Below are 14488 nucleotides of genomic sequence, written 5' to 3'. Positions count from 1 at the left end.
ACACCTGTAAAGTCACACTTGATGGAAGATCATTGGACAACACCGCCTTTCTGTTCTCTGCTTTGTTTCTGAACCGCTCCGTTTGAAACATTGTGATGCTGCAGGTCCTTTTAAAGTGTTGAGCTGCAGATGCTCCTGGCTCTCTGCCTGGGCCATAGTCTGGCTTTGCAGAAATGCACACATGGACACACTCAGTCACACACACGCGAACACACACACGCACCATGTTTGGTTCTTTGGACCTCAGTAGCTTGAGATTAAAATGACACAAGGATAAAATATCTAAAAGCAGCCTATAAAGGAGTTTTTTGAAACACCACTCTTGGTATAAAACATTTAGTTACACACTCATACACCCTCCCTCCATGAGAACCAAAGTGAGGTCCCTTCTTGGCTCACCCCCTCTCTCACCATGGGTTCAGTTTTAGGTGGGGTGCGACTCTAGGAGGAGTTTTTGGTTTTAACCAGGCCCTTGGTCACCAGGCCCCTGTAGAACTCCTGCAGGTACGTATACACACACTTCCAGTCAGGCTCGCGCATCTTCACCATGTCGTCCACATCCAACAGCTGGGGACAGTCCACTAGTTTCCTGTGCCCACACCCGGCAGGGAGGGAGGGGGTGAAGAGAGAGATGGGGGACAGGCAAGGAGAGGAGAGGAAGGAAAGGAGGACCCAAACAGGGAGAAACAAAGAAGTTGACGAGAGGAAGAGAGACAGGACAGAGATAGTGGAGGAAGGAGGAGGGAAAAAACAGATAAAGCAGTGAGCAGCCAAACGTCAAAGATTCAGGGTGAAAAGACAGAGAGAGAGAGAGAAAGGACACAAAAAGAAACAAAAACATTACATTCTCTGTGTTCACAAATATATCCATGAGTTGACATGCTTCATGAACATCCTGATACAAACAGTGACAAATACACAAACAAACATAAGACAAAACAAAATGTCAAATGAGCGTCAGCTGATGCTCATTCAGCCTTTTTGTTTGTTGTTGTTTTTTTCTGTGAGCTAAGAAGACATTTCACTACGTTCTTAAAAATAACACAAGTCACGAAGAAAAAAACAACAAGGACCCTGCAAAAAAACAGAAAGATACAAAAATAAAGTGACTCTAAAAACGCACTGGTGCACAGGATGGTGTGTGTGAGAGTGTGTGCGTTTGGATTCCAGATAACAGCGAAATGCTGGGGGTGCTCGGGGGGGGGGGAGGTGAGTGATAATGCAACACAAAAGTGAAAAGACGGGGGCTGTGGTTTGGTGCCAGTCAACATGGGCATCATCCTAGTGGGGAGCATGTGAACACACACACACAAAAGGTGGGTGGGGGCATCACAGGTGAGAATGGTGTGATGCAGAAGAGAGATAAAAAAGAGAGAGAAAGAGAAGAGAAAGGGGAAAGGAAGAGGAGTTTGTCCATTATGTTTTAACCTGGTGGCTGTTTGGGGACGGTTTGCTCATGGGTCTCTTAGGGCGGATGGTGGGAGTCACAGCGGTTACTCATAGAAGGGGAAAGATGGAGGACTAGAGGTGAAGTAATTAGAGATGTAGCAGTTATGGGGCTCAATCGGCCTTGAGGTTGTTCGATAAACCTGGGAGAGACAGGATTAGTTAGCACTGTGACAATCAATTGAGGAGCTTCCACGTGTTTTCAGCTGATCGCTGGACTTCAGGATCGAGTGGATGTCAGCGAAGATCAAAAATGAATAAAAGCTGGAAGTGGATTTTACAGAGGACGGAGAGAATGATTTGAAATTCTGTATAATGCAAAGGACGGGACATGAGTTTGGGGTTTGGAGCAGCTTGGATTATTGGATTTTCATTGTGTTTTCACTCCACGGTGATTCAAAGATGAGGTCTATAAATTGAGCTTAAGAGGAAAGCTATGCCGGCTGTAGCTTCTTCTGCTGGTTTCTTCACAGTTTAACTGCCAAGCGTAACAAAAACAAAGGTTCGCAGCAGTTGATGTGGCTTCTCCAACAATCTCGCTTGATTCTCAAGTTCAAAACAAACAAAGATAATAGAACGGATGTGGTTAGTGGACATGTTACCAGGAAAAATGTCTTTTTGTGAGTACTCACTCTGCATTGCTGAAGGCCACCTCAAAGTTTTGCCTGCGGTTGCTGGGGCTCAGGGTGCTGTAGTCAAAGGCTTCAGGGAAAAAGTTGTGCACCAGGGCACAAAATGCCATGCCATTACTCCAGCTGGAGGAGAAGTTCTGAATGTCCACATGCTGACGGAGAGGAGAAACTCAATAAATAAATACAGCTGGCAGAGATAAGAGATGGAAACTTGACTTAAATAGAACACAAATGTCTCAGGCTCTCTTGTCTTAATCATCCGACTTAAAAGATGAGCACTAAGCCCACAGTTGGTTTGGCTCACCTCATATGAGCGGGTCTTGGCGCGGCACCAGTCGAGCAGCATCTGCTTGATGGAGTTTGCGTTGGGTACACCAAAGCTGGTGGAGCGCTGCACCTTGTTTACCTTGGCAACCGCCTGATTTCCAGGGCTGAGAGAAAAGTGAGCTTTGTGTTAATATTTACATGATCAGACCTGCTTCTTTTCTTTCTTTGGTAGTAAGATCTCTCTGTTTATCCTCACCCGCCTCCCTCCTTCTCCAGCTTCTCTATCATGGCTTTGCGGGCCTGCATGGCGGAGGTCTTGGGTAGAGTCTGAGCCCTCATCAGCTCTGTACGTCTCTCCGCCTGCTTTCGCTCCACGGCAGAACCGCGGCTGCGAGACGACGTGTCATCCTCTCGATCGAACACACTGAGGCAAAGACATGCACAGAAAGTTAATCTGTGAAAGAGTCAGGTGTTTTAAACTTACTGTTATTACTGTGCTGATGTTTCATAACCTACCTGCCCACTTTTTTGCTTGTGTTGGAGGACGAGGATGATGTGGAAGACGTGAAACTATAAGACTTTGATTGGACTGTCCCTCCTGAATAAACAACAAACACACAGGCAATTGAATGATATAGACTGTATTGACTATGCAGTATTAAAAGCAAGCAAGAGAGCAAAATAAAGTCATTACTCACTGTCTGTTTTCTGCACATAACTGGCCTCAACCACAGTGCTGCGTGATGATCTGCTCCCATCATCTAAACACATAAATAAACACTTAAACACTTTTCTCCTTATTTGCCTTTTGTGTCACTGTTTTATGTTGACTTGAGTGGTTAAATTCAGGTTAAAGAAAATTTAAAGCAGGTTCAGAAATGTCCAGGAAACGAAAAGAGAAAACTACCAGACTGGGCGAAGCGGTCTGTCTTGGTGACTTGGCTGAGGCTGGAGCCGTCCGCTGATTTCTCCACCTTCCTCATCACAACCTCTCCTGCTCCGACTCCAGCTCGGTTTTTCTGTGCTCGCTCGTCTCTCTGGTTACGAAGCTCCTGCAGACGGGTCTCACGCTCCTTTTCTCTCTGGTCTGGGATAGGAGGAAAGGAGATGATAGGAGAGAAGGGGATGCAGAGGTGGAGGGGAAGGTGGAGAAATGAGGTCAGTGGAAAAAGAGGAGGAGGACAAAAGGTCCTAAACAAACTGACAGCACCTCATCTGACAGCCACAGAGATGGATAAAAACACTGCATCCAAATTTCCACAGCACGGTTAGATTCCTCTAAACGCACAAACACTCGCAGGTGGGAGGCTCACAGACGAGCCAGAGCTGTCAAGTCACATTAACTGCACAAATATCACAGATCAAAGAGCGCTAACCAACTCTGATCGTCCCCTGTGGAAGGCTGTGCCAAGTTCAGGATGTCCATAATGCTTACACACCTGTACTGCTCTACCTCGTGCTATTACCTCAGTGTGAGCATGTATTAAAGCATACTGTGCAGTGTTCGTCTTATACTCAAGTCTATATTTCATTCTGTCTGATTTAGTTTTTATACCTGCAGAGGTTGGGGCACTCGGGCCTGTTGACACCATATGTTGAGCGCTCATTGCAAAACGGACATTAAAAGTGGTAGACATTTCATCATCAATGTTGCAGCACACTCCAGTGACAGGATTCATGCATGTTCAAAAAACTGTTGATATATCCGTCATCATCCGCCACAGAGATCGGAGGGACAAACTGTGTAAATTTAGGTGGTCTGACAATGACAGGATGGTGCACACAAAAAAGTCAAAAGCAAGCAAGTATGACTTGTTAATGCACACCGCACACCAACCTGCCCTACCTATTTCCTCTTGAGTACATCCCAGCATGGCCTCTGAGGGCAGAATGGATACAAATAATGTGGCAATTGCAAGTTTGTTAAAAATGTGTCAACCAAAGGCAGAGGAAAACAATCAGTAATCATAAAGAAAATTATACGGAGGCAGTGTGGCTTCCTTTGATGAATTAAAAAGAGCAGTAGACATGAAAAAAAAAATTGAGAGAGAGTAGCAGATAGCAGATTAGGTGTCTTGGTGCTGTTACCTCTCTTTTTCTTGCGAAGGTCTCTCATGGCTGCACGAATCATCTTCCTCTCCTCGAAGTCTTTTGACTCATCAAGCTGTGGAAAATGACACACAAAACGGAAACAATGAGATGTCATCCCATAAAAAAAAAAAAAAACAGCCACAGTGGCATGGCTCTATTTATGCATCAGCTCTAACATAACACACAACACTGGGCTTTTCCAAATATATCCTCACACAGCTGGTTAGAAAAACTCAAACTATCTGCGTGAATAAAACGACCATAACAAAACTGTGCTTTAAAATTTAAATTATCCAAAATTAGGTGGATAAGTGTGAGTTACCATTTTGTCAAGGAGCTCCTCATCCTCAATAGCAGCGAGCTGTTCAGCGGTCAGTTTTCCGGAGCACTCCTCTGGTTTGGCTTGAGCGCTGCTGGAGCCGTTGGGGATGGCCGGGGCGTGACACGCCACAGAGGTGACAGAAGGTCCAGCTGAAAACACCGGCACAGAGGCAACAACGGGCTCTGTCTCCATCTGTTAAAGAGACATTACATAAAACACACAGCATGAGCAAAGGCACATACACACAGACCTGGGAAAGTATGCATGCTTAATTAATCTCAGGCTGCAGAGTGTGGAGGTCTCGTCTGTATCAATCTTAAAAAAAGAAGTTGTGACCTTAGTTGGACATGTGCATTGCCATTTAAGAGCTCCTGCAAGCAGAATCCTATTACCAGTTTCAGTTGTACAGTTATGATACCAGGAAAACATGAGTGAAGCTTGCTGACATTTCGGACATAATAAGCACAAGAGGATTTTGTTTAAGACACTGCAGCCATAATAGGCCTGAGTGTGTGCAGCAGGCTCCATCTAATAATCTCTTTTTGTACAAAGACTGCCCACTCACCACATCATTTCTTCCATCCTCTCTGCCTTCCAGCCATGCCAGAGAGGGTGACAGTAAGCACATGAGAGCAAAAGCAACTCTGCCAAGTAACTGTTAGCATAGTCCATGAAGTGTGACTGATGCCCTGAGTGTCTAAATGAAACAGAGCTGCTGTGAAGCATGTTTATGTGACAGGTACGGTACGCCGTAATGGCTGGAACAATGCATGAGCAGATGTAAACTCGGAGGAAAAACATCCACCCTTTCTTGTAAGTACACCACAGAAGGAGTGGTGAGAGTAGGAGCAAAGGAGCATGAAGAAGGAGGAAGTAAAGCACCATGAGAGTAAAACTTAACATCAGAGTTTGTTTAGGTAATCCTACAGAGAATCCCAATAACTTTTTCATACGGTGTCAAATGCCTGAACAGACTATGGGCTCTGGCTGTTGCTTTAGAGCTTTTGTTGTAACTTAGTCCGGGTCCAGATATAGCTCAGACAGCTGGCCCCGTCCCTTTCCACAGCCTGCCGGCCCTCCTCCCAGCGGGCCTCAGTGGACCCGGTCTCAACGTGGGACAGAGCCCAGCACAGCCACAGTGCTGTGTGATCACGGGTGGCCGCTGGTTTTTGAGACTTTTCTGGACTTGGGACAGAATGGACTGAGAAGAACTTGACCGACGAGGAATGTTTTGGGACACAACCCAGCCAAACAAAGTCAATGAGGGAATGTGTGTAGGGTGAAAAATCCATGTTAACCTTAATGCTCTTTAGCATCAGAGTCACCGTGCCACAAGAATGCTCTTTCTGTTCAGTTTTTCCCTAATAAGAGAAAGAGAGGGCGACAATCCCTTGAAAAACATCTGATTCATCACTTAGATCTACAGTGCGCCACACCACCAGCATAATTAGTAACAGCTGACATGGGAGACATGGCTAATATTGCACAAAGGCATAGGAAACGGTCAGATAAGGTCACCTCTCATCTGTCTGCTGAGGGGAGTTACATTTAGGAGAAGCCTGTCACCTTTCCTGGAGCAGCTGAGTGGCAGACCCAGTTGTCTCTGAAAGATTAGACTCTAGCAAGTTGAATAACTGAAGTTAATTCCACAAACCCTCAATATCCCTCAAAATGTCACCACACACGCACACACAGGGTTTGTTATGGGATTTTCAGAGCACATAGAGCAAACACGGCTTAAGATGAGGGGTGGTGGATATCCCATTAGTCATTAGACTCAGCATCAATCTCTACAACGGGAAAGCAAGACCTCAAATCCCATTCTTGTTCTGAAGCCAGACAAGTTGAAGCTTTTCATTTATTGCTTCTCTTGAAAAACGCCTTATGTTAAGCTCATAGATCTGCCAAAGGAACATTATGGATCATATGAAGGTGGTAAACTACAGGCCAAAGCCACTGTGACCGTTAAACTGTACTGCTAAACCTCTACCAGGAAGTCTATCAACTTAACGGAGCATTTGCATGCAGACACACACGGGAGCGTTTGCCAGGACACGATAGCAAACACATGGTGATAGAGGGTTTGAATACCTCCATGAGAGATTGCAGAGGTCCTCCACATAAACACAATCTATCTGAACTGACTGACAGCTGAGATGGTCAAGCTTTTCTAAAGGTAGATGACATACCGTCAGATAAAAACCAATTGCAACATAAGAGAAATGAATCAGTAGGTCAACAAGAACAGAACATGTCAAACTGATCTACACGTGTTATCAACACTAGAACAAGAGAAAGTCCCATTCTTCAAGATGCTTATCTTAATTAAAACGTGTCATAACCAAGATCATCAAAAAGGGCAGTACCGTGCTGCTCAGGGAAGAAACATCTGCAATCAAAGAGGGAGCAGAGAGGGAGCGGCGGGTTGCAAAAGTGGGTGGGTGTTGGACAGGTGACGGCTCAGAACTCTGAGGTGTGCTTGTCCCATTAGAAACAGAGTCTGTGTCTTTGGCACATGATGGATGTTTGTGGGGTAAGCCTGATGGAGCATCCAGATCATTGCTTGCTGGAGTGTCCTGGGGTTCAATGGATGGAGAATCTTTTGGAGTGCAATATGAAGTATTTTGAGGTGTTTCAAGTACAGCGTCTTCAGGTTTGCAGGCCGGAGGATCACTGGTTGGCGTTGGAGAATCACTGGACAGAGTTGGAGTACTGCTGGATAGAGTTGGAGTATCATTGGACAGAGTTGGGGTATCATTGGACAGAGTTGGAGTACTGCTGGATAGAGTTGGAGTATCATTGGACAGAGTTGGGGTATCATTGGACAGAGTTGGTGTATCATTGGACAGAGTTGGGGTATCACTGGACAGAGTCTTGTTGTCACTTGGATTTGTAGGTGAACTTTCCTTGTTGAATAGTTCAGAATCGGGTAGTCCTTGTAGTTTGGGATCAGGTAGCCCTTGTAGTTTGGGATCAGGTAGTACTTGTAGTTCAGAATCGGGTAGTCCTTGTAGTTTGGGATCAGGTAGTCCTTGTAGTTCGGGATCAGGTAGTCCTATGACCTTGCAAAGGGACTCCACTTGCCTGACCAGCCTTTCTTGCTGTATCCGCAGCCTCAGGTTCTCCTCCTGCAGCCTGGCCAGAACCTCGGCCAGGGGAACCACCTGAGTTGCTGCCTCCTCCAGACGGACATCGACTCGCTTTCCAAAGGCCTGCAGGTCACTATGGATCTCCCCCACTGCACAACGTAATATTAATTCAAATTTCCTCTTGCAAAACTGCTCCTCTTCATCCTCTTCTTCTTCCTGAGCAAGCAGATCACCAATCGCTTCCTCCAGGCCAGACTCGGCACAAGCACTATCTGGGCTATCCAAAGTCCCTGGAGCCTGTGAGGCAGGGAGGAAGTCCAGGTTCACTCCAGGCATGGCCGGACTAGCTGCACTTTCTATTACACTGGCCAAAGTTCTTTTAGTTTTAAGTTCCCAAGAAACTAAAGTTGGGATGGATAATCAGCAATCAGATGTGAGGGAACAAGGTGTCCTTACTGTTTGTCTGTCTACAGAGACCTTCCAAAACAATGCACGTCCTTTATACCCCTCACAAATCTCCCCTCTTTACTGGCCAACACCCTGACAGCCAATGAGCATGCAAGGAATCCCGTTTCCCAGGCAGCAGTAGCCCGACCCCCTTATTTCCAGGTGCCGTGGACATGTCTATTTATCTCCTGCCCCACTATTATTCCACTGATCCAGTCAGTCCTGGAGCACTGGTGGAGGCCAGAGGGGGAACGGCAGTGGCAAAAATGTAGAAAACTCGCCCCTCCCTCTTCCAACTTTCCTTTCATTTAGAGGGCTTGTCCTTCACACCTCCCTTGGCAGGCCATGGGGGTTTAGATGCAGAACTAGGCCTGAGCTGAGAGGAGTTATGTGTTGTAACGTCACTCATCTTCAAATTGCTCTTTGACAAATGAAACTGTGTGGTGACTGTAATCAGGTCAGTTGTGTTGCATGACCTCCAGAGGGAAGATCCCGTCCATGAAGGACAAAGTGTTGAGGGCCAAGACAGAGCAGACTGGGGGACTAGTGAGGGTTAACTGGAGCCCAGTTCTGCCCAACTCTGGACAAGGATGTTTGGGAAGGACATTCATGAAACGGACAACATTCAACGCTTTCAAGATTTTGCTCAGACAGATCAGCGGGGGACCCAGCTGCTGCTCATGTGGATTCTTTGTGTTAAATTAAGAGCTCTCTGAAGCGCTGACAGAGTGTGTGTGTACCTTGTTTACAGTGTGAGAGGCTCACATATATCTTCTAAATGCCTAGTAAAGATTTTTGGCATATTGCAGTCCAAGCATAGAGATCAAATGGTACTGTACATACTGTATCTCTAAAGGTAGTCTGGACAAAAGCACAAGATTACACAAGACTAAATTTGATAGATCCGTGTCTTTCTGGCATGCAAATACATAACAAGCATCACACTGATTTTCAAAAGTGAAAGAACAGAAGACCTCCTTGTCAATATACTGTATGTACCTTAAAATATGTGATGTGACTGTATAATTAATATCTATATCTATCCAAACACTGTGAATCACTGAGTCTATGAATCATGTATGATCATAATAATCTAGACTGACTCCTGAGATTTACAGATAAGCAAAACAGTTTCCAAAAACAAGCTGGCTTTGAGGAAGAGTGAAGAGAATCATGACTCAAAGGATGGAAAGTTGATCAGAACCCAAGAACATGGCACTAATCTTACCATGCATCAAAGCTGTAAAGCACCTCTTTACTGACAGTAAAGCAAAGTGATGTAGAAGACGGGGAGTACCACAAATAAAAAGCCTAGAAAGTACATAGACCTACACTACAGTTTTGTGGGAGAATATAGGTCCATATTGACGATTATCAAGGCAGAAACTGATGTAGCAGTATACATTTGATTGTTTTTGTTTTAGATTTTTGGTCTGCAGAGCAGGCTTTTATATCTGTGACATGCTGGATGGGTAAGCAGCATGTGTCATGTATCAGCAGTGTGTTAACAATGGGGTCCTTATGCCTCTATATGACAGAGAGACAACCTGTCACTGACTGTGGACCTGTGTGTCTCTCGGTGTTCCCGCAGCAGCACTTTGCCAGCGTGACCCAGAGCTTGGCAGTAATCTCTGTGACCGGGGGAAAGAGAGTGACTGTCCTGTCATCACCACGGTAATAAAGCTGAGGCATTATTTATGTTTGTGTTCAAGGCCGAGCGCTGTGTTCGGCCTGACGGACAGCTGAGACGAGCAGGAGCAGCTGTGATCGCTCAGAGCAGGAGGCATCAATAATCAGCTGCTGGTCTCACCTGTCTGAGATGAACCCGCATCACCGAAATACTACAAGCATCTCGTCCTTGCTATCAACTTAGTGTCGCTTTTATAATAAATAACAAGGCCAGCACTGTCTCTTCCACTTTAGAGCCTTTCCACTGTTTATTCATTTTTAAATGTTTCTCTCCCTTGAGCCTTAAGTACTTTGTAATTGAAAGCAATCCGCTGCAGGAACTGATGCTATCAGCCTCACCTTTTTTATGGGAATAAAAAAATACCACTTAGGAAACAGTGGAGATTGTAAATGCTGAAGTTAGACCACCAAAGAGAAGCCCAGACCACCCAAAAGGATCAGAGTCCCAGACAGGAACCACTGTGGTCAATAAACAGCTATTAACGACGCTGAACAGGAAGAGCTTATTAAAACTCATGTTACAGAGCATATTCCCCTGATATAACCGCATACTCTTCTTGATCTAATGAACATATACACAACCCACATATAAGCAACTTCATTATGAATGTTTCCTCTCACTCAACCTTGAACTTCATCTAAACCAGGGAAAGTCAGAACAGGTGGTCTCTGGATCAGCCTGAAGGTAACCAGGCTGCCCCTCCATACCAGTCTGTTGGGGTTTATACAATCTCATTAGCCTAGTCACTCAGGCTCAGCGTTTGTTTGGTAAAATCTGGCAGAGGCAGGTGAAACATGAGCCCGTCTGAGTGATGAAACAGAAAAAGACTCGGATACTGTCAAAGCCGTGCGGTTTATCAATGGAGGCATTCATGCTGAGTCTATACAATGACGATGCAGCCCGTGTTAAGAATGGAGGATTAACCCTGATCCCCAACAGTTATGAATAACAACAGAGTTAGCGGGACAGTAACAATTTAGGGCTTAGCTAATAATTGGTGAGTGACACATGAAGCAGATTAAAATGCATGCATGCGTTGCTGCAGAAAAACAGTAAGAAGTACGAGGCACAAATATAATCAACTACAAAAAGCTGATTTTTTTTACCATAATCTAAAATACATAATGTTAGTCATATTATGCACACGTGAGCACTCACAAGGACGTTACCTGCTCGCTGTTAAGGTACTTTTGTAAGAGCACTCAGCTCAGGTAAGTATGAACCTCATCTCTTGCAGAATCTTTGTCCTCTTCCTGCAAAATCCTTTCTCTATAACGACGACTCAGCCTAACTGATGGAGACAGTCTCATCCAAACACTTTAAATCCACCTTGCAGCCTCCTCCCAGCCTCAATTAACTCTGTGATCCCATAACAGGGATTACTCCTGCGCTCCACACAAGGAGTTGTAATACACAGCCTTAAAAGAATAAACAGGACACCGCTTCTTCTCTCTTCAAACCCCCCACTCTCTATTCATGAAGACACTTCCTTTCATGGAGGAGCGAAGAGTTAAGGAATGAGGCAAACGGGAGTTTAGCAGTTCTTCCTAACCCCAGAGGTCACAGTGAGACAGGAGGGGATCGGTTTGTACTTGGGTTGCATCCTCACCCCACTAAGTAAAGACTCGTGTCAACATGTGGTTTAATTTAGCTGGACAGTAATTGTGCGTGAAGACAGACAGGTGCGATTTAGGAAACTTTTCCCGGATAAATCTCAGTGGGCACGGCCTGCCAAGAGAAAAGGAGGAATGCCCGGAGCACCTCCCTCTCCCTCTCTCTCCTTTACATACCCTACAAGGACAGATGTGACTGGCTACCCGCTCTGTGTTTGATAAACACTGTTCTTCCCTCCTCTCCATGCTTTTCTCACACTCTGTCTGTCTTTCACTGTCCCGGCTCACTTGCTTTTCAGGCCCTTATAGGCGTTGGTGGCGACAGGGATGCAAGAAAAACACGGTGAAATCGAACCAGGTGGGAGTGAAATAGTGGTTTAAGACACATTTCAAATTGGGAGGCACTGGTAATGTGCTTTTAATGTGTTTGAAAGGTTCTGTCAAGAATTTGTGGAGCGCCAGTGTTGATAATTCTCCCAAATCATGATTTGCAAAGGCAGACTGTACCTTGATGGAGGATCCGGAGGAGAGGCCGGACGAGGAGATCTTGAAAGGTGTCGCTCTGAGGCCAAGGGTCAACTCTGAAACAAAGTAAAGACACAAATTTAAATGATTTCTTTCAGTATGAAACATTTCAATTCAGGTTTAGGTAGTTCGCAGCTTTGGGTTGAATAAGACTCCAGAGGTCATGGCGCCCATTTGTGTACAGTTGAAATGTGAGCATGTTCTTACACTGTGTTGGTGGTAGAAATTAGTCAGTTACATAAGCTGCCATAGTGTCATAAACAACACAGACTCATGTTAATGAGAGACAAGGGAGGAAATGTAGCTTCAGCACCTTTAACATAAACAGCCCTCTTCTCCTGCAAGAGTGCGCACATGCAGCCCCCCTTAAAACCATAAAGTACAGGATTGATGCAGACCAGCGACGCACAGAGTACATGGAAGACTCTTTTAGGTGCTTTGAGTTGGAAACAGGAGACACAGTCCCAGTCTGTCTTTAGTCAGTGGGAGACAGGCAGGTTCCCAAAAAACTACTAATGCAAATGGAGCTGAAAGGAAACAGAATGACCCTCGTGCAGGGCTGCCAGAACATGTTAACGTGAGCTGGTTGTACGAAGTGTGGAAGCTGTAATCGTGAGGCCATCTTCAGTGTAAAATAAACTGTTTGGGTTGGAGGTCCTGGGTGTTGGGAAGAGCTGAAACTGAAGACATCTTGTTTGGACAGACTGTAACAGCAGCTGTATCAGTCTGGCTTCTGAAACAGACTCGTGCGATTCATCTGTGTTTTTTTTCATTCAATTAATGAACCCCTGCTGGTACTGTTTGTACTGTGAGCATGTACTGTGCTGAGTATGGAGATGCAGGGTCTAAGTGTTCCCCGTTGAACACCTGCTGTGGTTCTCTAACATCTACAAAATGCTTCATATTTAAAAGATTTTATTCACCTCATTGTGCAGAAATGGTCTGCAGCCACATTGGACTGGACTGTCTCTATGTGCTCATCTCTTATTATGCAAAGTGCTCATTGGACGGGTGATAAATGACAGATGGCAGTAAGAGCAGGTCATATCAGATAAAGGGAGTGCAGACAGTATCTATAGCATGTGACAAACAACACTCAGTACTGTGTGTGCTGGCAGGCTTACTCACTTACACTGCAACTGTTATTCAGTCCGCTCTCAGACAGCCGCTTGTTGTGTCCTTTGTCCAAATACACTCTCTGCTGTTGAATACTGACCTCACCCCCTCTTCACTGCAGCAGCCCACTTCATAACAAACACCCTTCAGTACAACTATGCTGTTTCATATTCAGCTGAAGCATCTATCCCCTCTCGTTCATGTGCTTCGCTTGTTTAGCTTCACAGAAACCCTTCTCATCATCCCACTCGTGACCGATTCCTTGGTGCCGGTCACGTCCCACAGCGGTTGGGATTCCATTGTGATGCAAGAGTCAACTCTAGTAAGGAAAGTTTCTAAATTATGAAGTCTACCGCCTAAATCACAGTAGGCTGGAAAAAAAGTAGGTGTTCCTGGATTCATACTTGAAAAGAGATACGCTAAGAGAGCTATTTGAATTGTGACTTAAACCATTTTGTGTGCTGCTGCTTTAAGGTTGATGCTCCTACCTTGTCTCTGTCCCAGAGCGTTAGTGTTGATGCGCGGGGTCATGGTGGTGATGGGTACGATGTTGCCCCTCGGGGAGGCCGTAGAGGAGGTGGTGGTGCGCCCATCCTTGATCTCGATGGTGAGGAAAGTCTTCATGTCCGGGTCTTCCTCTCCCTGGGTGACCTGCTGTCCGGCTGCTCTCCCTGGGGTCCTGTCTTCCTTTGAGATGCTGGAGGCGTGCACATCTTTTTCAGCTGGATGCCTCGTCCCACCCATGGAGTTCTGCCATTGGCTGACAGCAGACAGAGGTTTGTTTGCAACACCTCTCGGCTGACTCTTGGATGCAGCAGAGGTGTGAGATGTGGAGTCCACATGTGGCCTGGCTGGCCCTGCTCCAGATGTGCTGAGGGATGCTGCCGAGTGTGTAAACAGCTCGGTAGCTCTGGAGAGATTTGTGTGGCCGCTGCTGCCGGAGAGCATCCCGTTCCTCAGGGGAGCTTTCTTCAAAGATGGGACACTCGGGCTGTGACTCGGCTCTGCGAACTTGCGCATTCGATCGCGCACTGAGTTTGTGCGGTTGAATTGTTCCAATACAGCATCTTTCTTCTCAGGTGCTGTAAAGACACAATGCAGGAGGGAAGTTTAAATCACTCAACACAGCATAGACACTAGGGCACTATAGCCTCTTCTTTTCATCTTCTCCTCCTCCACATCACAGATCCCATTCCCCTTTTCCTCCCCTCTCCAGGTTTTGCTCCAGCCCCTTTATTTCGCTTGACATA

At 45.7% G+C, this 14488-nt stretch overlaps 1 protein-coding gene across 2 annotated transcripts in view; it reads right to left on the bottom strand.

The window, feature by feature from the left end:
• The window catches only part of smtnb (smoothelin b), a 44378-nt gene that overhangs the window by 689 nt on the left and 29201 nt on the right, over positions 1-14488 (bottom strand). The window contains exons 9-20 of one of the 2 annotated variants that reach the window (XM_069683031.1): positions 13727-14320; positions 12105-12178; positions 4759-4950; positions 4434-4509; positions 4192-4224; positions 3253-3432; positions 3044-3106; positions 2862-2943; positions 2602-2769; positions 2383-2509; positions 2079-2230; positions 412-589 (exon numbers count right to left, since the gene is read on the bottom strand). In XM_069683031.1, coding sequence (XP_069539132.1) covers positions 442-589; positions 2079-2230; positions 2383-2509; positions 2602-2769; positions 2862-2943; positions 3044-3106; positions 3253-3432; positions 4192-4224; positions 4434-4509; positions 4759-4950; positions 12105-12178; positions 13727-14320 — 1889 coding nt within the window. In that variant the 3' untranslated portion in view covers positions 412-441. The remainder of the gene's footprint in view (positions 1-411; positions 590-2078; positions 2231-2382; positions 2510-2601; positions 2770-2861; positions 2944-3043; positions 3107-3252; positions 3433-4191; positions 4225-4433; positions 4510-4758; positions 4951-12104; positions 12179-13726; positions 14321-14488) is intronic. The other variant, XM_069683032.1, reaches the window with a different exon arrangement.

Source organism: Semicossyphus pulcher, unplaced genomic scaffold (assembly GCF_022749685.1).
Source record: "Semicossyphus pulcher isolate SPU_LCO1_2020_fin unplaced genomic scaffold, fSemPul1.0.p SCAF_6, whole genome shotgun sequence".
NCBI classification, from domain to species: domain Eukaryota; kingdom Metazoa; phylum Chordata; class Actinopteri; order Labriformes; family Labridae; genus Semicossyphus; species Semicossyphus pulcher.
The sequence above is the reverse complement of the archived record's forward strand: the minus strand, read 5'-3'. Positions and strand labels throughout refer to the sequence as shown.